Source organism: Poromitra crassiceps (assembly GCF_964638095.1).
Source record: "Poromitra crassiceps genome assembly, chromosome: 14".
NCBI lineage: Eukaryota > Metazoa > Chordata > Actinopteri > Beryciformes > Melamphaidae > Poromitra > Poromitra crassiceps.
In genome coordinates this window covers 26,677,096-26,704,069 of record NC_139633.1, presented here as the reverse complement: position 1 = coordinate 26,704,069, position 26,974 = coordinate 26,677,096, and the positions used below count along the sequence as shown (strand labels likewise).

Below are 26,974 nucleotides of genomic sequence, written 5' to 3'. Positions count from 1 at the left end.
CCAGCCGTTTAACATTTTGTGGGCGTTCCCAGACATGCGGACTGTCTCTATGGCGATGAATTGCAGGTGAGATCCAAACAGTCGCATGATGGCACATTACTAATGTCACATAATGTCACTATACTGCAAAGGCTTCCATCAATGGACCATAGCCTCAATCAACATTGTGAGTGACTTATTATTATTATTATTTTTTTTGATGAAAATCTTTGAGATTATTACTTTAAATCAGGATTCTGAGAATGAAGTCAGAATCATCAGACTAAAGTCAGAATTCTGCATGAAAAAAGAAGCATGCTATATACCAGAATTTGAATGTCTCGGGTCCCTAGATTTGGTGACATCAAAGTAGGGTCACAAGCCAAAACATGTTCTGCTCTAATGTATCTATTATATATATATAATAGATATATATAATAATATAATAATAACTAATATTATATATATGTATCCCCTCTCATCTGCTTCTCTCATGCAAACCTGTTCACCTCCCCTTTTCTCCAATTCTCTGCCCCACTCATGTTCAGAGCTCAGACAGGCATAGCAGTGGAGTGGAAACGTAAGACAGAAGTAATCACTCTGCAGAGAGATGGCCAAGTCAGAATAAAGCGAGGGGGAAAAACATAGCCTAAATTTGATGTGTGGAATGGATGAGTACCCGCCAGGAAAATCATCATACTTGACTAACTTGACTGAGCATCTGGTGTTATGGCTTTAATCATCCTGGAAGCAGTTCTATATCATTTAATCTTACCTTCATAACATAACAAAGAAGATTTAAACTACATTTGCAACAAAGTGTGCCAATGTAGTAATTGCAACCTCCATCATTTTTTAAATAAAGGTTCCCCCCCTGCACATTGACCTTTTAAAAGTACCAACTTTCCTATATAAGACCAAATCTGAGCACATAAAATAGCTGAATTCCAGCAGTCAGAAATGTTAGAAATGTATATTTTCTGCATTGTTAAACTTTTACGGCCTTTCGCATTTGAGAAGGCTTGACTGGATTGACTTTAATAGGAACAATATGATATGGTGGAATAAAGAGTTTCTCTAGATCGCATGTTTTATTCATGGGGGTATTAAAATTGGGATTAAACCCCCCCCCCTCTTCCGAATGGACCAGTAAGATACCTCCAGGCACAAACACTACCTTCATCCTGCCTGAGAAACCTAATTTACTCGGCGCGTGTGTGTGTGTGTGTGTGTGTGTGTGTGTGTGTGTGTGTGTGTGTGTGTGTGTGTGTGTGTGTGTGTGTGTGTGTTCGTTCGTTCTAATCTCGACTTTGGGACTAATTAGAGAAAACGTCTGTGTTCGTTTTATAACCAATCTCAACTTTGGGACTAATTAGTGAAATTGTTTTGTAGAAGTTTTGCTCAAGGGTGCAACTTGAGCAAAAGTGTAGTGAATGGAAGGTCTTCACAGCCAAAGTAATACAGGATTGTGTGTGTGTGTGTGTGTGTGTGTGTGTGTGTGTGTGTGTGTGTGTGTGTGTGTGTGTGTGTGTGTGTGTGTGTGTGTGTGTGTGTGTGTGTGTGTGTGTGAGAGAGAGAGAGAGAGAGAGAGAGAGAGAGAGGACAGGCAGGAGGTTTATGATCACTTTGCCCCAGAAGGGCATCGTTTCGATAGGTGTACCAGCTGCTTCAATTATCTTGTTTTTCTCCTTTGCTGTAAAAACGCTGTCACAATAATAAATAGCAAACAACTGAGTGGACACCTAGTGGACACCTTCAGCGTTTCAACTTCCCCTGATCGCAATCCTATGGCCAAATAAACAGTCAAGATGTGGCCCACACATTTGACATGTGAATGACGGGCCTAAACTGGCCCAAGGGTAGGACAACAAAGCCAGACTTCTACAGGAGTAAGCAAACACAAAGAGATGATATGGCTCAGCTGGGCCCGATACAGAATATCTGTATGGTGATGAGTTCTGTTAAGGCCTTACGGGCCCTTATGTGGCCCACATTTGGCTGACAGGCCAATATCCATATCCCAGAATCTAAACTACACCACACCTGTGATCTGATCTGGCCCACATTTGGAGGCGAATGATGAGCCAAATGTGGCCCAAGTGTGTACTAGCCTTGACGGAACCATAGCATAGAAGTAGGCTAAATAAATGACAAATGAATCATTTGGCCCATGCAGTGGCAGTGATCTTCAGTTGATTCTCCGCCTCCTGGCTGAAGGCCTATCGGATTGTAGGTTTTTGGGGTGTCAGCTGGAGTTTAGTCTGACAATGTTGCGCACACAGGATAGTTAGGTTAAATTAGCTAGGTTAAGTACATACATGTGCCTGGGTATCGAGAAGACAGCGGTATTTGACAATTTAGCTGGAGCTCAGTCAAACTTTATTTCACGTTAGTTTTTATTGTGAATTCGATTCTAATTCACAATGAAAACTAATGTGAAATTATTCGAAAATGGTCGGGGGGGGGCACTCTGCACCCTGTCGCGGGCCGCATCTGGCCCCCGGTCCGCAAGTTGAGTATCACTGGCTGGCTGCCATACCAAAGAACTGAATTTAGAGCTCCTAAAGTAGACAAAGTCAGCGTGTGTCACTGGCCGATCAAAATGACATCTACACTCTTTCTGTCGACCGAGGTCAGGCTTTACGTGGCACATCTGTGACATCGTCTTGCAAAGGCAGAGACCTCGCATTTAAAAGCAAATACAAACACACAAAGGCTCAGATACCTCTGCAACACAGTACGCACGCACACACACCTACACACACACACACACACACACACACACACACACACACACACACACACACACACACACACACACACACACACACACACACACACACACACACACACACACACACACAGACAGTTGTACCTCTAGGTATGAATGAGAATTCTCATTAATCTGGAAATCTCCAATATAGCTTGATGAAAAGGCTGAGCGAGGTGTGCTTCAGCTCTCAGCCTTGGGTTAGTCAGATTCTCTTTGCACTTAATAAGGCATTTAAATGTCAACTCCGGTGTGAGCGATACAGCTATTACAGAGCCGCTGCGACCAAAGTAGGCAGTTATTTTTTTATTTGTCAAAGTTAACTGCTGTGCATTACAGCCTACGCAGCACTTGTTTAGATTGATGAGGTTTTGAGATCAGGAATGTGACGAGAAAAGCTGAGTGAAAACTTTCTTCTAATGCATTGTGGGACGGCTTAATTGGTGCCAACTGATACAAGCTTGAGGTCAGTCAGGCAGAGTTCTCCCACTAGCAAAACACCATCCTTAATTGGTTAATCCTTAATTGGTTCAGGAAATCTGCCAAGAATGACGTAATGTCTTTACAAATAATAACTCTAATGGGGCTTCTTGCTCTCTATTTAATGTCACTAAGTGGTGAATTAGGAGTGGTGGCATTATAGCCTTTCAGTGATGAAGCCTCTCTCTCTGCATTCATGAAAACTCTCAGCTAAAACCAAACGCTGACAAGCAAAGCAGAGCAGAACTGATGGCATCCTGGTGTGTGTGGGTGGGCTCCACAAAGGAGCAATCTATATCAACACACAGCCACAAAGTTTTCATTCTACATGTTTTCCCTGCATGAAAGTAAAGCTAAAATTTTATGTCATCTTCCATGTGCCTTGGACACTTCTATATAGGGTTCCTCCATCCGAAATCTGCATGCATACATCTAGACTAGAGCACACATGGGCAAAATGCGGCCCCAGGGCCATCTTAATCTGGCCCCCCAACGTCCTCAGAGAAAAACAAAACAACGCCCCAAAAACTCAATAAAGGGCAGAATTATCTCTATGCGCGCTCAATTCCTTGGCTCGGTCGCTGCGCGGCCTCGCCAGTCCTGCAGCTCAGCCGCTGATCAGCCTTGCCCGCAGCTCGGCTGCTGTGTGGCCTTGCCTGCCCTATTGGCGTGCGCACGTCTCCCTCTCTCTCTCAAGAAATTACCAATCACAACGGGAGAGAGGGTTAAAAATAGTGAGTGTTGGCAGGTATGATCTCCAATGTGTGGCCCTTCGCTTACTTGATCTAAGTCGGTATGCCCCCCTGGATTTTCTTTTGCCCACCCCTGATCTAGAGCTATGCTCAAGCATGTTTTTGCACTAGCTACTTGTACATTATGCTGTAATCTTTCAAATAGTCTTTTCTCAACTCTTGTTTTACATGGTATCTATATTGATATTTCATACTACATGTTGTTTTACATGGTATCTATATTGATATTTCATACTACTTCATGATGCACAAATCTCACATTCTCTTCATGTCTCAGTTAGTTCTGATGGTTGTATCCATATTTTTTCTCAGACAGTCGTGGAGTATTGGAGTTGGCAGTAAAAATGGAGGTAATATAATGATGACAGTCAGTAGGCTATAGTATAGTATTTTCCTCGATTTGCTCTGTTCTTATTTCTATGTTATTCTTGATGTATTGCTATTCCTACTTCCCCCACCGGAATCAGTAAAGTTTCATCTAATTTAAAATAAACATAAACAATAGAAGAAAGGAAAGATTACTTTTACTTGATTATGTGAGCAGTATTAAATTATCTTCACTCACACACACACACTCACTCACACACACACACACACACACACACACACACACACACACACACACACACACACACACACACACCTGTTTTTCCAAATGACTCTTTATATACAAAAGCAACATACATGTGCAGTTTGGGCGGGGCTGTTTTTAGGATACAGGATCTCCATCTTATATAAAGAGTAATTACGAGGAGAAATGTCAGAAGAACATACGTGAAGGTGTTGGGAGTCAGTGTTGAGTGTGTGTCTGTGTGAAGGCATAACACATGTGGTGTTGGGAGTCAGTGTTGTCATGTGTCACATACAGGTACAAGCAGAAAATCTGTTCAGCAGTTCTGAGCATTTTGATGCCGTCGTGTGAAAACAATGTTCACATTTTCACTTGCAGGTTGAGCAGGTTTCACTGCACGACTGAAACATTTTGAATTTCACACGGCAAGAGAAAGATTACATTTATTTAATTGATTTATTTGACAGGGACAATGGGCAGTCAGAAACTGTCCCAGAATTAGCAAGGAAGCTCAATTTAATCTGCAGTCCCCGACTCCCTGGGTTCCAGATGAAGACATTGAAGACACAAGGTTTTCACTCAACAGCAGCAGTTTGGTAATAATGGATAATTGGGATTTGACTAATTGACTAAGGAACATAATCAAGCACAGTCACAACAGCAGGTGCTTTTAAATGCCACCATTTTCATGGAACTGGTGGAAAGCTCCGATTATGAGAAATAACAAATGAATGCAGTCAAAGTGGCTGTGAAAGCGTTTAACACTAACCTGAATTTGAGTGAAAGTCTTGTCAGTGTTTAGCTGCTATTCATGAGTTGGAGAGGTTTATAATTTACTGTTTTACCATTTTAGGCCATTACTGTAATGTCAAATTCTGGTCAAGTGTAGAAGCAACTTTTGACCCTCCAATTGGTTCCAACTCTGAGAGGGTTTCATGATGAGTCTATTTCACAGGTCAATGTTAGTTCATGGATAAAAGGTTATTTACTGGATTTTGTACCGCTGGTTTAGAGTAATACTGACTGGTTATGGCTAAATAACCTTCTAGGCTCTTACACATGTGCTTGCTCTAGATCCAGGCAAAATACTTAAATATGCAATTAAGGACCAGTATCCCAGACACAACCTACATTTCTACAATACAGTCCAGGATTCCCCTTACAGAGTATCACCTGAAAATGGCATTTTGCACAAGTCCTTATAGCTGGATTTACACAAGCAAAAAAATACTTCTGAAGCTTATAGGTTGAGCAGGTGTCACTCTTAATGCTCAAGAAGCATGACTGAAACAGACATTTTGAATTTCACACGGGCAAGAGAAAGATTACTTTTATTTAATTGATTTATTTGACAGGGACAATGGGCAGTCAGAAACTGTCCCAGAATTAGCAAGGAAGCTCAATTTCATCTGCAGTCCCTGACTCCCTGGGTCCCAGATGAAGACATTGAAGACACAAGGTTTTCACTCAACAGCAGCAGTTTGGTAATAATGGATAATTGGGATTTGACTAATTGACTAAGGAACATAATCAAGCACCGTCACAACAGCAGGTGCTTTTAAATGCCACCATTTTCATGGAACTGGTGGAAAGCTCCGATTATGAGAAATAGCAAATGAATGCAGTGAAAGTGGCTGTGAAAGCTTTTAACACTAACCTGAATTTGAGTGAAACTCTTGTCTTACTTACATTAATTACTGTAATGTCAAATTCTGGTCAAGTGTAGAAGCAACTTTTGACCCTCCAATTGGTTCCAACTCTGAGAGGATTTCATGAGTCTATTTCACAGGTCAATGTTAGTTCATGGATAAAAGGTTATTTACTGGATTTTGTACCCCTGGTTTAGAGTAATACTGACTGTCGGGTTATGGCTAAATAACCTTGTATGCTCTTACACACTTGCTTGCTCTAGTTCCAGGCAAAATACTTAAATGTGCAATTAAGGACCAGTATCCCAGACAAAACCTACATTTCTACAATACAGTCCAGGATTCCCCTTTTAGCAGTTTAAATATTGGAGCCTATAAGACAGAGTATGACCTGAAAATGGCATTTTGCACAAGTCCTTATAGCTGGATTTACACAAGCAAAAACGACTTCTGAAGCTTGTCAATGTTTATTTACTTTAACCTACCTTGTTTAAAATATCTTATTCCAAGCATCCGTGTTTACACAGGCATAAGAAAATCAAATGTGTACCACGACAAGGTTGAGAATTAAACAGTTGTTTCCTCGTAAAATGTGGCCCTTGTTCAAAGTCCTTACCAATAATACTAATATTTGCCGTCCGAGTGCAGCCTGTTCACATGTACAGGAGCCACCACACTCTGACTGTGTTTACATATCGGCTGTAACTGGATTATATACCAAACATAGCTGATAATTGTTGTTGCGTTAACAGCTTAGATGCGTGCACATCACAGTTAGGTTAACATCTCAAAAGAATTGGACCCAGTTCAGTTTCTCTAGCGTGGGCGAGTCCGGAAGGGATTATTCAACCGCACTGTTCTGTAAACGTTGTCACCATCATGATAGGTTCATAAAAACCTGCCACATACAACGTGACATCTGTCTCAATGGAGATGGAATACAGTAGAGTAGGAACAACAGTACACCGGAATAGAGATTTATCACCATCTATAATATAGATGGTGATGTAGGCTATAGATTCTATATAATGTGAAGTCCATGGTTAAGCCGTGTCTGCCTGTAGATTTCCCTGTACTTGATATAATGTGTACACATTATACCATTCCACGTTCCACCATCGATATCTTGGGACAATTAAAAAAAATAATCATACAACTAAAATCAGAGCTTAAAACATTCACATCAAAGTAATAACATACCTGTATCATGTCATTGGCAGTAAAATTGATTTCGATGTATGCACATGCTCGATACACATTCTGTACAAAATAATCAATATATAACAACGTATAGACATTAACATGAAGGAATACTGTCGGTTTTTCTCCGTCGTTGTACACGGATTCTTGTTACGACCTCTGGACATTCACGAGTGGAGACCATAGAGTAAATCTGTCCTTTTCAGGTACTTGTAAGAACAGGGAGGGTCACGGCGGTCGGAGGCCTTCTTCAGGATCGAAGACCAAAGCGAGGTGGTTTTATACCGATCACCTGACCTGCCAGGCAATGTCTCCCCCTCTAGTCAAGGCATGGTAGGAAAACAACACTGAAGGCCTAGTCTTATTTAAATCACCCATACTGTATTTAGCTCTCTTGTCCCCTCCAGCTTGTTGTATAAGATGTTTCAGATAGCTTCCCCGGCTCAGACAAACAACTTGGCATTTATGTACATAGAGAAAATCATTCACTATGGTCCCCTTTACATTTTGTATTAACGTGCTCATTTGTATTCAGATTTCATCCACACAGAGTTTTAACTGCATAAAAGCCTGGGTATAAACACACCCAGAGATGCGATAAAGACGAAGAGTAAAGCCAACCGGCCCAATCTCTGCCAAGTTGCAAACAAGATTAAACTTTTCCAATCCACGCAAACGGAATGCATAAACAGAAGTCAAATGCTCGTTAAGTGCAGTTCAGATTTACAAAGTAACAATAATCCAGGGCCCAAACACTGTGCAAAAAAACTCCAACGCACAGTACAATTGTGGCGACTGCATCACACACAGAAAAGGACAGGAAACAAACAATAAAATTGTTGGGCTAAGAGCAGAGGGGCTCACCGGGTGGTAGTCCTTCGCGCGACCAACCCGAGTTCGGGACCGGCCGGTGATCCCCTCGCCGTATATCTCCCGCCCCTCTCTCTCCCCACCTTCCCAGTCAGCCTACACTGTCCTATCAATAAAAGGCTAAATGCCCCACCGGCCCCCCAGCTAATGGCTGTGGCATGCTAATCGGTGAGGTATCGGCATGCCTGCTAGATTATTAAAAGACACAAATGTCATAATTTTGCATTCCATGTGAGAGCACGTTGTCAGGCTCACGGTACGAGTCTACATCTTGGTAGGGAAAGAGCCATCTGATTCTGTGTGGATACTAAAGGAGACACGTTTCATGCAAATGTAAGATGCAGATGATTGGATTCGAGGCGCATGTTAAGCCAAGGTGTAAAGGGGCCACTTGTTAGTCTCCCTCTCCTCATATGACCTTATGATGAGCTGCTCCATTGAGTGATGTCACAGGTAGGCTGAACTACAGACTGCACTGCAGTGATGTCACAGGTAGGCTGAACTACAGACTGCACTGCAGAGTGATGTCACAGGTAGGCTGAACTACAGACCGCACTGCAGAAGAGGTTCAATCCACTTGAAAATAAAACAACTTCTCCACGTCCTCGAGACGACGACTGATCCAAGAACTCTTGATTTTCTGGTCTTGTATCCATAAAGCCTCTATATGCCTATATGTCGAAGTTGCTGTCAGAAGTGAATTCTCTGTGCCGACGCAATCCCCTCACGGTGCCACCTTCTCGAGGCCTTTCAAACCAGAACGACTTGGAATTGAGAAGACCAAATGTGTGATTGAACATTCAGTGCTTCCGTTGGTCACTTTGGATAGGGGGGGGGGCGTCCGCTAAGTGCCTAAGGTGAGAAAAGGGAAAAATTGACGGACACTCCTACTCTTCAAAGCTCGCACAGCAGATCCTCTAAACAGGAACTCCAGGTCTGCGAGATCAACGTGTTCTTTTGCCTTTAGTAACTCATCGGATCACAAACCTCTATCATCTATCATACGGTACGTGAGCACCAGCATCATGCATTCTGTGCCGAGTGATCGGCTACAGGGTGATTTTCCATTTGCACTCCACCTTGAACGCAATCAGGTGCTCACAGCTTCAGCACTTACAAATATAACAATAAAAGGTTACTCTTAATCTGTATACACCTCTTCCTTCTTTCATTCTATAATTCCTATGATATAATGCCCTCTAGTGGCAATAGCTTTTAAATAGGTCCACAAATGAACTGCGGTATTTGAGATACACATCGAGAGAGGCACGTCTGAAATGTCTCCTCTCTCGTCCATGAGAGATAGGCACGGACGTCGTCATCGCCATGCAAGCGATCCGATCGCCCTTCACTTGTGGGAGGATGTCGATATATGGCCACGGGTTTTGGCAGCCATTAACCAGCGCTGTCCATGGTCCTGTTATCTAAGAAGGCAATCTCCACTCACAGTTTTCTCCCTGGTGCCTCTCAAACAGGTACAGGCCATATATCCTCTCAAATAAATAAACGGTTCTGACCGGAGCCTTATACACAGCTCGAGCTCTGACCGTGGACATGTGCAAATATTCCACTGGTGTCCATGGATGAGCCCAGACATTATAGACACCTGTAAGCTGTCACCATAGGCATAAATACATAGGATTTGGGGGGATCGGCGGGGTCCCAAAGCAAAGTGAGGTGGACTGTGCACCGCAGGCTTGGGGGACTGGAGAGCTAGTGCTGCTGAAGTCCAGCTGGCACTGAGGGCTGCTTAGGGCCGATGGAACCTGAAAACACACAACACAAGCTTGGTTCGTAAATAACATCACAACAATGATGTTATTAGACACTATGTTATGCTTTCTGCAAGTAATCACATTCGATATATTCTCCCTGCACTGGGATATAATATATAGCCATGTCATCTATATTTAATAACGTCTGAGAGAATGAACCAGGGCTTTATTGGCAATCAATGGCTGGGGACTAATAAACCGGGGTGGACCTAAGGTGTATGTCCTGCCTTTGATGTGGTTAGTGGACATGGGCCTGGGGGCTGGAATCATATTAATATCGATCAATCTGGACAAATAAACGGCGGTTATTTGAGGTGATAAATGACTTAATGGAGTGTGAGGGATCAGTGGACTGGTGGCGGAGGCGATCGAGCGCACACACACACAGTCGGTACCTGGTGAACTGTTTGCTGTCTTCATGAACCTCCATCTCTCGGCTCTTAAACTCATTCAGCTCCTTACGGATAGCAGCCTGAGGGGCAGAGTGTATGCGCGCACACACACACACACACACACACACACACACACACACACACACACACACACACACACGCACGCACGCACGCACGCACACACACAGACACGCACAGAGAGGCAGACATTAATTCCTTAACTACTCAAACCCTAACCCCTTGTTATATACTGTATATACCCCTTGTTATATATATATATATATATATATATATATATATATACCGTATATATATATATATATACACACACACACACTGTATATATACACTAGAGCCCGACCGATATTATCGGCCCGCCGATATTATCGGCCGATATTGGCGATTACCGATATATCGGTATCGGTAATATTTGGCACCGTTTTTTTTTTTTTTTTTAATATAAGTTATTGACAGCATGGACAGCATGTTGTGTATATTTGATATTTTTTCTTAACTATTTGTTCTATTGTGTTTTTGTATTTCTAGTTATTTATAATTATTAAATTCCCAGTTAAGTTTACTGTTTCATTGCATTGAGTTTATTAATAAGCTGTAAAATATCCTGCCTACATCACATATTTAAATTCATGTCAACTCAATCATATCTTTGTCAAGTGTTTGATATTTGATGGTTGCTGATGTGGTGCCTCCTCTGGTCGTTAACACTTTCAGTGCCACGGCCCTTGGGCAAAAGGTTGCTTGCTGTGCCACATAGGCCGCAATGCATTTTAAAACAGTCATATAATTTCTTTAATAATTACTATGTAAACACTGAACACGCACAAATAACGATGAGACTCTCTTCTATCACCTGCAAAAAAAAGTTTATTGATCCCATTTTCCGTTCTTTAGTTATGAGCCGGAGAAGATAGCTTGATTGAACGAAAAACAGAGCTTTTTTTCTACGAGCTGAGATAATGAGCCTTTTGTGAAATTAAACATTTCAAGCACATCACTGACTCTGAAGCTAATTTTCTGATGTAGTCACACCTCAAAAATAATTTCCTTCAATAAAACAGTGAAGGCAAGGGAATTTTGTTTGGAAGAATAATATTTTTAGCTGAAACCAGCAGCGCTGGCGCCTGCATGCGCTGCTGGTTGCAGCTTCTTGCTGATCTTTTGCTGCTGGTGGGCATCGGATATTCTGGCTTGCGTTTGCCAACCCTGTCCTGCTGTCTGGGTCTGTGTTGTGTACTTGGCTCTGCGTGCCCACCTCCCCCCCTCCTCCTCCCCCCCCCCGTTGTGGGAGGAGTGTCTCTCTGCTCTGCTGTTTTCTCTGCCTGTGCTCAGCACTGAAAAAGTCCGCTAGATCCTGCTTTTTTACAGCCGCGTGTACCAGCTCCCATGCTTCGAGTTGAGAATAATAACAAATCCACGGCTGATCATGTGTTGCAGCGGACAGGGAGGCTGTTGCAGCGGACACCGAGGTGCTCAATTGTGATAGCAGATTGGCTGCTGCAGGGGCACAGCTAAACGTTGCTTCAATGAAGCCGCTGCATACGGACGGATGCGATGCGATTTCCTTCCCCCCAATGACTTCTTCTGTGTGTTTCACTCCACGTTCTCTCATCTGGAGAGCGCTGTCGCCACCTAAGGGTTCTGTAAAATAGGTTAGACACATTCAATACCTCTGAATATTGTAAGAGGCGATGTAAGAGGCATAGATCGACACCCCCCCGTCAAAAATTTTTTTTCGAGTTATTGACGCCATTTGGCGTCGCTGGCACTCTACGGTAAATTTCTAATGACGCCATATGGCGTCGCTGGCACTGAATGTGTTAAGGGCGCCTGTTCGGAGGGAGGGGAACTCGTTGGAATAGCGTGATCCTCCCACGTGCTATGTCCTACCGGTGAAGCTTCCCCTGTCAGGTGAAAAGAAGCGGCTGGCTAACTGCCCATGTGGAAGCATGGAGCCAGTTTTCGGCTCTCCCCAGATCGGCAGAGGGTGGAGCAGCAACCAGGATAAATAAATAAAAAATTAGCACTAATGGGGGATTAGCACTAATGGGGGATAAACATTTGATAAAAAAAAATATATATATATATATCGGCCGATATTATCGGTATCGGTAATTTTTTATTCCCTAAAATCGGTATCGGTTTCAAAAATCCCATATCAGTCGGGCTCTAATATACACTGTGTATATATATATATATATATATATATATATAGGGGTTAGGGTCTGTCCTGTCTAATGCAGGAACCATGCCATTTTTTGAGTTGCTTAAAAAGCAAAAGCAAAAAGAATCAAGCTAAAGTGACATTGAGGCCGTTTACACCTGGCGTTGACATGTGTTTTCTGTGATCAGATTGCAATCAGATTATGTTTTATCACTTGAAAGTACAGGTGTAAACACCCCCAAAACGCATTGAAGAAGGATTGCAATCTGATCGGCCAAACCACCTCCGGAGGTGGTCAGGGATGCATTGTGTACACATTGAACACAAGTGTAAATGCAATGTGTCCTCTCAATCTGGATACAGCAACTGTATGTGGATTGAGAGGACAACCATTTCTGCCATCAGATTGCGTGATGAGTGATGACAATGTGAAAGCTAAATGTGACAGCAGGTGGGGGGGTGGGGTGGGGTCAGGTACCTTGTCAGTGGGGGTGAGGCGTGTCCAGGGTTTATCGGCCCGCCGGTCATAATCCTTGGCGTCCGTTACCTGCACGTACTCGTTAAAATGCAGGATCCTTCGAGCGACCAGCTCTGCCACTGTCGGCCTCACACTCAGCTACAGCCAGCCAGAGAGAGAGAGAGAGAGAGAGAGAGAGAGAGAGAGAGAGAGAGAGAGAGAGAGAGAGAGAGAGAGCATTATCTATACCAGTGATACTCAACTTGCGGCCCGGGAGCCAAATGCGGCCCGCGGTAGGGTGCCGAGTGGCCCCCAAAGCATTTTCTAATTCACAATGATGCCGCACTTATATGTACTTAACTAACTTTATACAGTAACTATCCTGAGTGCACAACATTGTCAAGACTACAATCCGCTACAGAAAAAATAATATGATTATTGTTTGTTTATTAACTGGCTCCTGGCCTCCTGTCATTTTGCAGAAGTGGCCCCCGAGCAAAGCAGGTTGAGTATCCCTGATCTATACCAACACCTTGATATTTGCTTCCATCTTGATAACATTCTTCCCAGTTTTCCCTCGATTTCTTGCTATTACAGTCTAAAATAAATACCTTCTGTATGTGCAAATGTTTTATGTTGCTTCTGTAGCCTATATTGATTTATTTGTGCATTTGCACAGAGGTATATGTCAACCTCTTCTCCCAACGGCTAGAGAGACAGACGGACAAAGCCCGACTCCTAACCTCCACTGACAGGAGACTAATGTGCAGTTCTTCAGTTCCATCTGTGGCCACTAGATGGGGCGATTTCACTACAAACAGCACTTACTATCATGAGTCACAGTGCCGGTGTCTAACAGAACATGAACAGGTTCCATAGCAGCTAAATATAGACGCACCCTTTCACGTATCTCTCTCTGTCTCTGTGTCTGTGTGTGTGTGTGTGTGTGTGTGTGTGTGTGTGTGTGTGTGTGTGTGTGCGTGTGCGTGTGCGTGTGTGTGTGTGTGTGTGTTTACAGTACCTTTCTAGAGAGTCTTCTTTTAATCTCTTGCTTGGCTTCGTGCGCATCAGTTTCATTCTTTTCTGCAGGCAGAGAGCCAACAGAGTCATTTTAACATCTGCTGCACACCCAATAGAGAGGCAAAGTGAACATCACTTCCTGCTTCAGCACTGTACCAGAGATTTTCATCCGCCATTTATTTTCCCATAGACAATTTTGTAGAATGCTTATAAAAAGAGTTTTACTTGGTCAAACCAAACGGTACAGATATATTTAGAATCGGCAGAGACCATAGAACATTTCAATCAGACCAAAACTTACCCAAGCCCTGAGTACTATGTCCGATTGTCCGTGTCGCTCGCAGACATGTTGGAATACTACAGCAGTATGTCCAGTGAGTGGACGTGTTGATGGCGTTGGACGTGGGATTACTTCTGTGCGATTTGATTTCATGAATGGATTAGTTAAGGTTATAGTGGCTGTATTATTTGGAAGAGAAAACGCCAATTGGTGAGTAAACAAGTAAAAGTTGAATGGTTTCTTTTCCTTCCCGGTCTGCCGGTTTGAATCGTGAAAATGCAACAAGAACATGATAGCGTTGCATTAGGCTATATATATATATATATATATATATATATATATATATATATATATATATATATATATATATATATATTCGACAGATAACTTTTGTGGGGAGAAATATTTAGAAAACGGGTCAGATATGACTTGAATGCCACTTATAAAATCACCTTTTCCAGCGTTTAACGTTGCCGCGCTCACTATTTGGCAGCCGACCTTTGAGCAATGTGCAAACACACGCTCACTTTTTGGCACATCGCAAGCCCACGTTTACTAACCATATCTGCCGAATAATGCGTTGAAGGTTTCTTCATGGAGTGGAGAATTGCTTTGTGAAATATATCTCTGATGTAGTCTACATTGAAAATGTAATTAAAAGTCTGTCTTGCACTAAACACTGACCCCCCCCCCCCCCTGGGTTTAGTTGTGATGGTTAGGGGCTAGGGAATGCATTATGTCAATGAAGGTCCTGACTGAGATCGCTGTACAAACGTGTGTGTGTGTGTGAGAGAGAGACTGGGCCCTGAGGGACTGGGCCCAGTCCGTGCGGACTGACCCTTGAACTCTCGTGGTCCCTCCAGAGATTGACTCATAAGCCATCTGTGTTTCATAGCACCACAACCAATCAAATAACTCTTTCCCATAACCAGAACAACTATGAGCACATGTTTTTTTTTCTTGTGTGTGTTCTTCTAGGTGTGTGTGTGTGTGTGTGTGTGTGTGTTTATTTCCTAAATGAACATTCAAACGGCAGCATGGCCACCGGTCGTCTCGGACCGCGTCCTGTACCCATAGGATGCTGGGTTTGTTTCATCTGTGTTATGATTGTGTCGAGTTTCTATTGTAGTGCTGTGACACTTCACACAGCCTCAACAATGAACCAGTTGAGAATGGAGGTCATTCAAACTCTTTAGATGAATGAAATACAATGAAATTCCAGGTAAAGTTATTTAAAAAAATGTGGATACAAGTGAAACATAGGTATGTCATGCATCCTACTTTTGCCTCTCACAGTTTAATTTGCAATTGTAATGACACATCAACGAGGAACGATGTTTAAATTGCTACATATTCTGTTCTTTATGTCCAATCAGTAGACCAGTCAGCTCTTTCATGGTAGTGTTGTGCTTAAATTCGGGTCATAAAGTTTATTTTTCATCATGTTGTTGTTGTTGTGAGCCACATTTTAATTATGGGGATGGTTGTTGTGGTCCCGTTTTAATTTTGTTACCAATCTACTTATTCAATTATATTTGGTTGTGTTGTATCTGTTGGGAGGCAGAATGGTACCGTTTGCTAATATCTTCCACTTAGCATAACGCAACAAATATCAAGTAGGGGGGAAAAGCAACGTGAATTCATTCAGCGTTCATTCAAGGCCCAAAGCAAACATGACTGATTCAGATTTAATCCCCAACGCAACGAAACACTTTAGAGAGGTTTAGAGGCTCTTGCAGCAGCAACGCCACCAGTCAGTCTCTGAAATGGAAAACCGACAAGACAAGCCAGCGAGGAAACCCCTCCAGCGGAATGATTTAGCTCCGTTTGCGGGCACAGCGCCAAGCAAATTTAATTGGCTATTTGATGATGGAGGGTATTTCATCTTCAGAAAAGCAATTGGATTTCTTGACTTTATAATAATGAGTGCATGTGTTTGCAGTGTGCACAAAGCAGCCTCTGTGACCAGAGAAGGGCAACAAACAAACAGGCAACAGGGACTCGGTCAGCGCAACATTGAGGCAACCTCTGCCCGGCCTGGAAAATGAGGAGACCTCACAGGTACGGAACACTTTAGTCCGGCCGATAGAGAAGATACTAACTACCGGTAAATACCCTTCACATTTATGACAAGGTTATATCTGACCATCTGAACGAGGCAGTGACAGTAAAACGGGGCAGTCTGAACACCGATACAACGCCAGTCAGCCTGGCCACATTGCACACCAGGGAAATCCGGATGTATCACTCAAACATAGAAGTTTAGTTTTGATTGATAAGCAATATTGTTCTTGTAGTTATTGACTATCGGACGTGTGTTGATGCACTGACTAGCATGCTCTTGCTCTCTGGATGGATTATAAATGTAGCCACTCAGCCTTGATTAGTCAATGAATTAATTTGAACAAATATACACAAAAATCAAATTCAGAATAGATTTTTTTGTGCCAGCTTTGTGAACTATAATCACTAACTAGTGTGTTTATGATGTTGTGTGGAGGTTTAAGCGGTGTATCTCAGCAACTCACGTCTGAGGATGTTCCTCTGCTCCAGCTCCTCAGTGGAGGGTCTTTGGCTCAGGCGTCTGGAAGGACAACAAACTGTGTCACATGTATTCTACCAGCAGCAGCAGCAGTGCAGGGCGATATATATCGTGTAATATCCATATTGTGATATGAGACTAGATATCGTCTGGGATTTTGGGTGATCGGAATATTGTGAAATAACTCGAATGTCCCTGACTAGGTTACACTAAATCCCCCATTAGTGCAAATTTTAATGTATATATCCTGGTTGCTGCTCCACCCTCTGCCGATCTGGGGAGAGCCGAAACTGGCTCCATGCTTCCTCCGAGATATGGGGAGTTAGCCAGCCGCTTCTTTTCACCTGACACGGGAAGCTTCACCGGCAGGACGTACAGTAGCACGTGGGAGGATCACGCTATTCCAACCAGTTCCCCTCCCTCTGAACAGGCGGCCCTAACCACCAGAGGAGGGACCACTTCAGCAACCAGGATATTGCATGTTTTGGTGTGGGGGTTCCTATATGAAGGAAACCCCCAGGGGGCACGGGGAGAACATGCAAACTCCACACACGACCCCACCCGGGCGGTGGGCACTCGAGGACATGCGGACGGGCACGCGCTCCTTCAGCGCTCACAGCGTCCCAGGTGGGAATCGAACCCAGGACCTTCTAGCTGTGAGGCGACAGCGCTTACCACTGCACCACCATGCCCCCCCACCTGCTCAATTTTCAATTGTGTGTGTGTGTGTATGTGTGTGCATACCACTGAGCTATATGTCGATGGTGCATACCTGACTAGTTTGGAGCTTATTTGCTGGCGCAGCCCGTGCCTCTCCGTCTCGGAGCTCCGTGGCAGAATGTTCTTCTCCTCCAGCTCTCTCTTGCTGGGCCGGTTCCCCAACTTGATGTTCAGAGTGTCTCGCCGGCGGATCTTACTGGCCAGAGAGCCTGGAACAAAAGACACACAAGGGGAAGACTAGCCACAGGCTTGTGGAGGCCTTGGAACAACCTATGGAGACCAGCTGCTGTGAGCCTGAAGACAAAAGCGATGAGATCTGGAACACAGGAGGATGGCATCTGGATGACTGGTGTTTAGCATTATACATACCTGGGGGGGGGTACTGTATGTATTGGGAGAAATACACCAAGCCATTGTGCTCAATTCTAGCAGAGGAAACAGTCAATGTGAGATGGTTTTCTCGATAGCACTGATCCTGTTAGTGCATTCAAGTTTGCATGTTAAGCGATCTCAATGCTACAGTACAATGGTACTTAAGATGAATGCAGCTGTGAACTGAGGATGTACAGTGCTGATTAAAATACATCTTGAAGCTTGTTTTAGCCTCATAACATTACGTTATAATTTAGGGCTGGGTATCGAACTTCGATACCTTTAAGGCATCGAACGAATTACGTCGATACCAGAGCCGTGTATAAGAGAAGAGTCGCGACATCTCCATTCACTCCAATGGACCAGTTTTTTTACTCTCAAGAGTTCCAGGAAGTAAGGTCCTGGATTAAGCAGCACTGTCGAGTTGCAGCAAAATGGACAGTTTGTGTTGTACTTTGAACGTTTATTATTATTATTTTTTTAATCAAATTGTACATTATCAGCTTTATTTTTGCATTCAAAAGTAGCGCGAGACTCCTTCCTGGCTGTTCATTGGCTAATGAGTCACGCATTTTGGTCCTCCGCTGACGCCACTCTCTCTCTAAATTGCTCTGGTCGATACTACCGAGTATCTACTACTGAGCTGCTTGTTCCTGCCATCCATATCAATGTGTTTGCTGCTTTGTGTCACATGTAGAAACTGGATTTTCTTTGCTAACTGCCAAACACAGGCAAAGGCAAACTCAAGAGATGGGATTTGTAGTGAGAATTTAAGACAGTTAGCCTCCAGCCTGTAGATAGCGCTATAGCAGCTGGTGTAAGGTTGAGTTCCCATGTTACATGTCACGCCCACTGCTGTATCCACCTTATTTTTGAATGCCCGTCTGTAAAAAATAATTGTGGGAACAAGGTCCGGTTTAACGTGACTCATTGTTGCAGCTTGCAACAATGAGTCATGCAGGCTTCTTCTGCAGCCTTTGTACTCGGCTGCAGACCCGAAATATAAACCGGAAGCTGGAGTCCGTTATAAAAGTTATAAATATAGTCACGTTATAAACAACTAACCAATGCTGCGGGTCCGTATGGAAACAGTGTTACTCGAAATGGAGGGATGCACCGATTGCCATTTTCTTGGCCGATTCCGATTTCCGATTTTTGAATAGTCTGACTTGCCGATACCGATTTTTGCCGATTCCGATTTTTTTTTCTAAAAACAACAATTGACAGCTTACACAAACGTTTTTGTAACTTTGTTTAAAAATTAAGATTCATAGAACAATTCTTACATCTAATGGGGATCCAAATAAACAAATAAACAATTCTTATCATTTGCATGAAGTAGGACCTTCTCACTCAAACACATCTCAAAATAAAAGTGTTCCAGGTTAGGCTACTGGACAGAGCTTTTTTGTGCAAATACAATGAATACAAAAATTAAATTAAATCCAATAGCCTATATCCCACAGCTATCATGCATTTACTTTTCCAAAAGAAAACAGGTGCAACAGAACATCAAAATGATCCATGGACAAGGAGTTTATAGACTGGCTCCAGACCAGTCCTCTTGAGTAGAGGGGAAATGAGTTTATGAGTTACAGTAACGATCTTCAGTCTGAATATCAGGCGGAGTTTACACACAGTCCGAAGTTTGGTATGCGTATTTTTATCTGCCATCCGAAAAAATATCGTCACGCACAGAAAACGTTGCACACTTGTGAGTCCGATGCATTTTTATTATTATGTCCGTCGTTCTCATGTCGTTCTATTTGCAATACGAAACAAATAGTCTCTCCTGTATCCACGTCACGTTACAACATGACTTGACAGGCTGAGGCAGCAGCGCTGATGTGGAATGGAAAAGCAGGTCGGGGACTGGACACAATGCTCGCGTTCACCTCGCCAAGCCGGCTGTGCGCGGTGGCGGGTTGCTGGAGCACCGCTTCCCGGGGAGAGAGAGCAGAGAGAGAGGGGCCGAGGTGAAGCGAGCCGCTCTGACTGGACTCCAGCCGAGCGGGACACGGCCGCACCTCTGTCTCCACGGCTTATTTTCGACTTGCATGTGTGACAAACTGCGAGCTTTGTCTACTTCACTGACGGTGAAAAAAATCCACAACGAGGAAAATATGCTGGCGTGTGTGGTGTGGTGGCTGGGTGCCTGTCTCGGTGCTTTGGGGTGCGCGCACGTCATGTGAAAATCGGCTCACAGAATCGGCTATTTAGAGTGACCGGAACAGATCACCGATCGAGGCCGATCACGTGAAAATCGGCCATTTCCGGTCACGTGCCGATCGATCGGTGCATCCCTAGTTAAAAGTTAAATCAATTTGGTCATTCAGTGGCGTTTTACTGCCATGTAAAGTCTATTACGCTAGCCGTTAGCATTAGCCACAGTAGCCGACTACCCACAATGCATTATGTTATCCCAGCACCCGAACGACACGGCTGAATGTTTTTTTTTGTCAAGTTAAAACAGTGTAAAAATGACACCGGAAGCGGAAGAAGCACCCATCAGGCATCATGGCAGCTAGAAATAAGGTGGATAGAGACTTTGAGCAGCCCTCCCCTGAGGGAGACTGGAGGAGACTTGGCAAGCAACGCTGTTGGTAAGATCCTGTGCCTCAATTTGTGCTATGGAATAAATACCATGTAACCTTTATATAACTTTGTAATTATTGATATGATAGCTTAGGCTCACGACAGATTTGAATGATTAGAATCTAATGAGGACTTGAGAGTTATGTGCGAGTATATTGACTTTTTTTCTTGTGTATTTCCATTTTTGTGTGATGTGTTAGAAACTCGTCCCATACTGTTTGTGTACTCGTCATCCTCATCTTCCTCCTCCTCCTCTTCATCGCGGTACAGGATTGGCCCGTCCGAGTCCGAGTCGCTGGCCTGGCTGTCTCTCGGCCTATCGGGGATCACCGTCACCTCAGGCTGCCGTACGTTCACAGCGTGGCCCTCCCCCGACCTGGAGGACACAGTCACACAACACAGCATGGTGTACCGGGGAAAAGTTGAGCAAGACATGACACTTTGCAAGACTTTAACCCATTGATACCTGATGCAGCATTTGCGTGTATATCCCTCATTTGTGTGTGTATCCCTTTAAGACCGCGAACCTGGATACACACACAAATGCTGCATCAGGTATCAATGGGTTAAAGAGCTCACGGAATGGCATCTTCAGTCAGTGAAGAGAATGCCACTTTTATTTGATGGGAGGGGCAGAGGGGTGGGATTTAAAAAAAAAAGTGATGCTTTTATTGGTTATATTTATGGTTACTAGTGCATAGGGGTGTCACAATATATCGTCCCACGAAATTTCGCGATAGTAAAACGTCACGATATGTATCGTTGAGATGAAATCTCATATCGCGAATTTTTTTTTTTTTTTTTTTTTCAAAAGTAGACAAAGAAACGTCTTTGTTTGTTGAAGTTCAATGTGTGGAAAGTAGTTCAGTTGAACAAGTCTCTGAAGAGACACATGAGAAGTTATACAGGAGAGAAACCATTCAATTGAGTTTCTGGCAAAACTGTTTACTTGACAGGAAAAACTGAAGATGCATAAAAAATAGACTAAGAAAAGTCTTGTTGTTTGAGTTTGAAGAAAAACTGAAGATGCATAATGAGAATTTATACTGCTGAGAAACCTTTTAGTTCAAAGTAAATCTAAGTGACGGTGTAACTCATTCTATTTCAAGATAAGCCTTATCTCCAATCTCATGTTTTTTCTAGTTGTTATTGTAATAACAATTTCCCACAACAGCATGTTTTGTATTTGTGCATTTCAAATAAAATACTACTTTTCCAGTCATATATTGTCATTATTCAAGTTTAAAAAAATATTGTTAAAATCGTATCGTATCGTTATCGTGAACCCAGTATCGTGATACGTATCGTATCGTGAACTGAGTGTATCGTGACACCCCTACTAGTGCAGCATGATGTCATCAGTGTATTCTTCAAGTGTATTGTACTGTACTTACTTTTGTACCGTATATAGAGTTGCTATGCAAAAATAACAGGACTGTAACTTTCATTTGCTAGTTCCCATATATGTGAATACTCATAATTAATAACCCTCAATTTGTGTTACTCACATACCACATTTTCTGGGTAATCTGTGGCAAAAGGTAAAGTGATTACACACAGTGGTTGCCAACTTTTTACACCAAGTACCACCTCTGAAATGATCAGGCTCTCCAAGCACCATACTGTGTATGACCCATGTTAAAATACAGTCGCTTCTCTCTCTCTCTCTCTCTCTCTCTCTCTCTCTCTCTCTCTCTCTCTCTCTCTCTCTCTCTCTCTCTCTCTCTCTCTCTCTCTCTCTCTCTCTCTCTCTCTCTCTCTCTCTCTCTCTCTGAGCAAGTGAGAACATTAATAGCAACTCAGGGGTGCCCTTGGCTAGTCTTTTTTCCCCTCATTGATCCATGTGCTGTGAAGTGGAGACAGAGTGAGACAGAGTCGGCCTATCTAAATACCAGTAGCGCACCTTAGAAAGGATGAAAGCCGAAAATGCCAACAACAGTCTTCTAATTGAGACCATCATTTATTTGCCAAAATGTGTTGTGTTGCTACTGCGTCAACATCAGAGATTCCTCCACGTTCCACTGGAGGGAGCCCTGCCCGAATACCACCAATTATCATTCCATTATTATACTACAACAACAACAAAAAGAAAAAAAAAGATTGGACAGCATAGTAGGTAATCACAGGAGAGAGAGAGGGGATGACATGCGGCAAAGGGCCACAGGTTCGGATTTGAACATGGGCCAGCCACGAGAAGGACTAAAGCGTTTGTGGTACACGCGCTACCAGGTGAGCCACCGGGGGGCGCCCCAATAATCATTAGTTAACTATATAGTGGGACCCCCACAGGGACCGTCGTGCAGACCAGGAACGCAGTTACCCCACAACACACGAGGCAAAGTAGGTGAAAAGACAGAATCTTTGAGCGACATGCTTGTCCTTCCTACATCCTTACCTCTGCCTATTCTCCACAGGGGACGACTCTCCTGGTTTCCTCTCGTCTCTTCCTCCCTCTCCCCCCTCCCCTCCCGTCCTCCCCAGTTCGTGGTCCTGTGACGAGCGCTCCCTCTCTCCCTCTGCGAAGGAGGTGTCCTCCGTGGCCGTGTTGACGTGAGCGGACGGGTCCGTGGGCTCCGCCGCCGTACCGGTCTCCTCGCCCCGAGGGGAGGAGGAGGAGGAGGAGGCATTGGGGGCGGACTTGCGAGTGGGCTCAGCCCGGCTCCCCGCTGCTGCTGCTGCCTCAGGGCCTGATGAGCCTTGGGACGGGGCGGGCTGGGTGACCGAGGAGGAAGGGGGCTGGGAGTGGGACGCCTCCCCGGGCGGGCTAAGAGTCTCTGGGGAGGCCTTGGGAGGCACAGGGGAAGCGGTGCGGTCCGTTTTCCGGTTGGTCCTCGCCTCTGGCCCGCCGGTCTGGAGCGCTGCTCCTCCTTCCTTACACGCACGGGTTCGAGGGGTGGTGGAGGAGGCGGAGGAGGTGGCGGCTGTTTTTGTTGCGTTTCCTGTCTTCTTTGGATGGGAAGATTTGGCTGAGGAGGAAGAGGAGGAGGGAAGAGGGAAAATTAAAATTAGACACCATTCAAGATCTTTATATCGATGTCCTTAATACTGCAGCAAATACTAGGGATGGGCATTTCTAGCAAAATTCGAAAATAAAAATAAAATGTAAAAAAAATTAAAAATCAATTAATTTTTTTTTTTTTTTTTTTTTGTGAGTGAAATGTTGCATTGTCTCCCCTGATTCTAAGTATAGTCGAATCGCTTGGTTTGAGCAAGTAAAACATTTTTTATAAGCATTTTAAGCAAGGTTTATGGAAAAATGAATGGCGGATGAAATCCCATGAAGAGGGAGAGGTTGCTTATAAAAATTGTTTTACTTGCTCAAACCAAGCGATTCGACTATTCTTAGAATCAGGGAGACAATGCAACATTTCACTCACAAAAAAAAAAAAAAAAAAAAAAAAAAAAAAAAAAAAATTCAAAAAACGAATTTCGAATTTCAATAATAAAAGTCGACCTTGATAATAACAACGATTATTCGAAAATTCGAAATTCGATGCCCATCCCTAGCAAATACCACCACCTCTTACCACTGATGCTTTAGCATTTCATGATGCTTTACAAATTCTCTCTCCCGTATATTTATCAGTTTTCTTTTTACCGGCATTCAAAAAGGTCCACAATTGATCTAACTGAGCAGAAAGGCAGCAGTAACAAACACACACAACACTGCTATAATAGAACATGCTATCAGACATAAGCATCTTTGCGTGAGAGCAATCATTTCTAATCACATCTACAAACCCTTTGGTGCTTGGGACAAATATAGAAGATATCAGCTGACAGCACAGAAGTCATTGTGCATTGTGAAGCACAGCCTGAGGACAGGGATGAGAACTATGATGCTCCCCCAACACAAATGAAGCTACTAGCATTCAACCATGCTGGAGGCAAAATATGAACACACACACACGTACTGTACACACACACACACACACACACACACACACACACACACACACACACACACACACACACGTACTGTACACGTACATGCACACACACACTAAATGAATGATGATAAAGTCATTCCCTACCATCATGCCACCAATCAAAACCACAAGCTTCCCAGAGCTCTCTGCAGGCTGAGGCCATGCTATGCTACACTGACCTAGCCTGGTAAGAACCATCCGGATCTGTCAACTCATCACATTCTGTTTGGTTTCGTGGATCCGCCTGGACTCAGAGTCAGCACAGTCATTTCAGTGTGTGGAAGTAGCCAGTCTTTCAGCCAATCAGCGTTGGATCCAGTCAAATCCAAATCCACTCGGAAGAACGGCGAAAACGTCTTTTCGCCGTTACATACTCCTGTTCTTGTTTACTTGTTGTTATTGAGTCGATTTCTGCAATAACCGCACTTTATGGCTGTTTAAACCCAACCCAACGGACGCTGACGTTACTGCTCGAGCCGGAGAGCCATGGAGCCACCCGTTACTATTTTCCCCAGCGGCGTTCCTGATTGGCCGGTTAAGATGTCAACTACGAGGCAGGTCCCCTGATTGGCCCCGTGCGTGCTGTGGATTCTGAAAAGGCCCGCCCCCGGGGAGGCAGAACCAAACACAAATGGCGAGTTGACGTGAGCGGATGGTTTAGCAGGCGACCTCTGACCTCTCCCACACACACACACACACACACACACACAGATATACATGCATTCATATGGTTTGACTGGCATTTGCAAATGGAGAAGTGTGCACAGGCACTTCTGTTTTCTCAGAAATCAGAGAAATTAAAAAAAGGAAACACTCGTTCATTTACTTATTTGACGGGAAGGCCTTTCATTGTGGGCGGGAAAACGACAGGAAGTAGAGACAGGGAAACTTTTCTCAGATACTTTGTGTGCTGCGCTACCACTTCACATGTGTGTAGAACAGTGCATGAACACCTGGTTTCAGAGATGCAGAGGGATGGATGGTGAGCCTGGAGTCTCCCTTGTCCTCTGACAGGCACAGCTGACAGAGGACAGGTGTGTTCTCATGCAGGCAGACAGACAGACAGAGGCAAAGAGACAGGTAGGTAGACAAGACAGGTAGGTAGACAGACAGGCTTCAGTCCCAACTGGTCCCACTTACCAGTCGCACGACTAGCGTTGTTAGTGCTCCGAGGGTTAGCTTTAGCTTGTGCGGTTGCGCCTGGCTTGCCCGCGGTTTTAGCCGTCTTTTTAACCCCCGACACGCCGTCTCTGTGCCTGGCTGTGCCTGTAGTGCCGCCTACAGGTTTGGAGGAGGCAGGCACAGCGGCGGCACTGTTCTGTTTTTTAGCCTGAGCCTCTCGCGGTCGCACCTGGCTTGCCCGGGGCAGGGGTTTAGTAACACGCCTCTCTGAGCAGACAGCAGAGCACAGGAAGGAGGAGGGAAGAGGAATGTGGTTGGAGGTTAAGGTTAGAAAACGATGCATATTTGTGCTAACAAGAGGCACAAATAGTCATGCAGACACAGACAAGTCAACACAGAGAGAAAGACAGAGGTGGACAGAGCTGATGACGAGAGAGGATACTTGGCCAATTCCACTCGCTGTCCTGGTCGTTGCTCCAACCGCCTCTGATACATGTGCAGTTGGCAGCCGCTTCTTTTCACCTGACAGCGAGGGGTTTCACCGGCAGGACGTAGCAACGTGGGAGGATCATGCTATTCCTCCCAGTTACCCCCCCCCCCCCCCCCCGACTGACCAGAGGAGGCGCTAGTGCAGCGACCAGGAAAACATATACCCCAACCCGCAGACACGACCAACTGTGCCTGTAGGAACGTTGGACCAAACCGGTCAAGTTCCGCTACCGGGAACTAGGGGTGCTCCGATCCGGCTAAGCCACGATCCGATCCGATTCCGATTCCTGGGGTCACGATCCGATTCCAGAATCGATTATCGATTCCAACGATTATCGATTCCAACGATTATCGATTCCAGAATCTAGAATCGATTCTCAATTATGTAGTTTTATATTGCAATAACACACAAAGGTAAATCTAAGACAAAAAATGACAAATGTATTAATGCTGAACTTCAAATTCAACTTCTGAAGTTTTACAGTCAGGGCCTAAATTCATTTTGCAAACTAGGGGGGAATTCCCCCCTTATGTTCTTCAGATAAGATGGATTTATAGGCTGGGGGGGATCTGTAGACTTTGAGAAGGATTTCTAGATTTTGGGGGGAATACATTAACCAGAGTTCTTAAGTGCAAGAGGTGGTGGCACCGTGGCAGTACAGTACACAAATGGCATGAACATTTGGACACTTATTCAGCCGCCAGCGGTATCTTGCATGTTGTATGTTTACAGGTGCACTGTAAATTTTTTTTTTTTTTTTTTTTTTACAATACGAAGAAGAATCGATTCTTGGGAGTTTGGAATCGATCCAGGAATCATGGCATTAA

At 44.0% G+C, this 26,974-nt stretch overlaps 1 protein-coding gene across 1 annotated transcript in view; it reads right to left on the bottom strand.

The window, feature by feature from the left end:
* Positions 1-6,008: 6,008 nt before the first annotated feature.
* phactr2 (phosphatase and actin regulator 2) overlaps positions 6,009-26,974 on the bottom strand; it is a 45,855-nt gene continuing 24,889 nt past the window's right edge. The window contains exons 5-12 of the mRNA XM_083650426.1: positions 23,002-23,572; positions 20,822-20,982; positions 17,692-17,848; positions 16,906-16,961; positions 14,099-14,160; positions 13,099-13,236; positions 10,442-10,518; positions 6,009-10,037 (exon numbers count right to left, since the gene is read on the bottom strand). Of these exons, the coding sequence (XP_083506552.1) occupies positions 10,022-10,037; positions 10,442-10,518; positions 13,099-13,236; positions 14,099-14,160; positions 16,906-16,961; positions 17,692-17,848; positions 20,822-20,982; positions 23,002-23,572 (1,238 nt within the window). The 3' untranslated portion in view covers positions 6,009-10,021. The remainder of the gene's footprint in view (positions 10,038-10,441; positions 10,519-13,098; positions 13,237-14,098; positions 14,161-16,905; positions 16,962-17,691; positions 17,849-20,821; positions 20,983-23,001; positions 23,573-26,974) is intronic.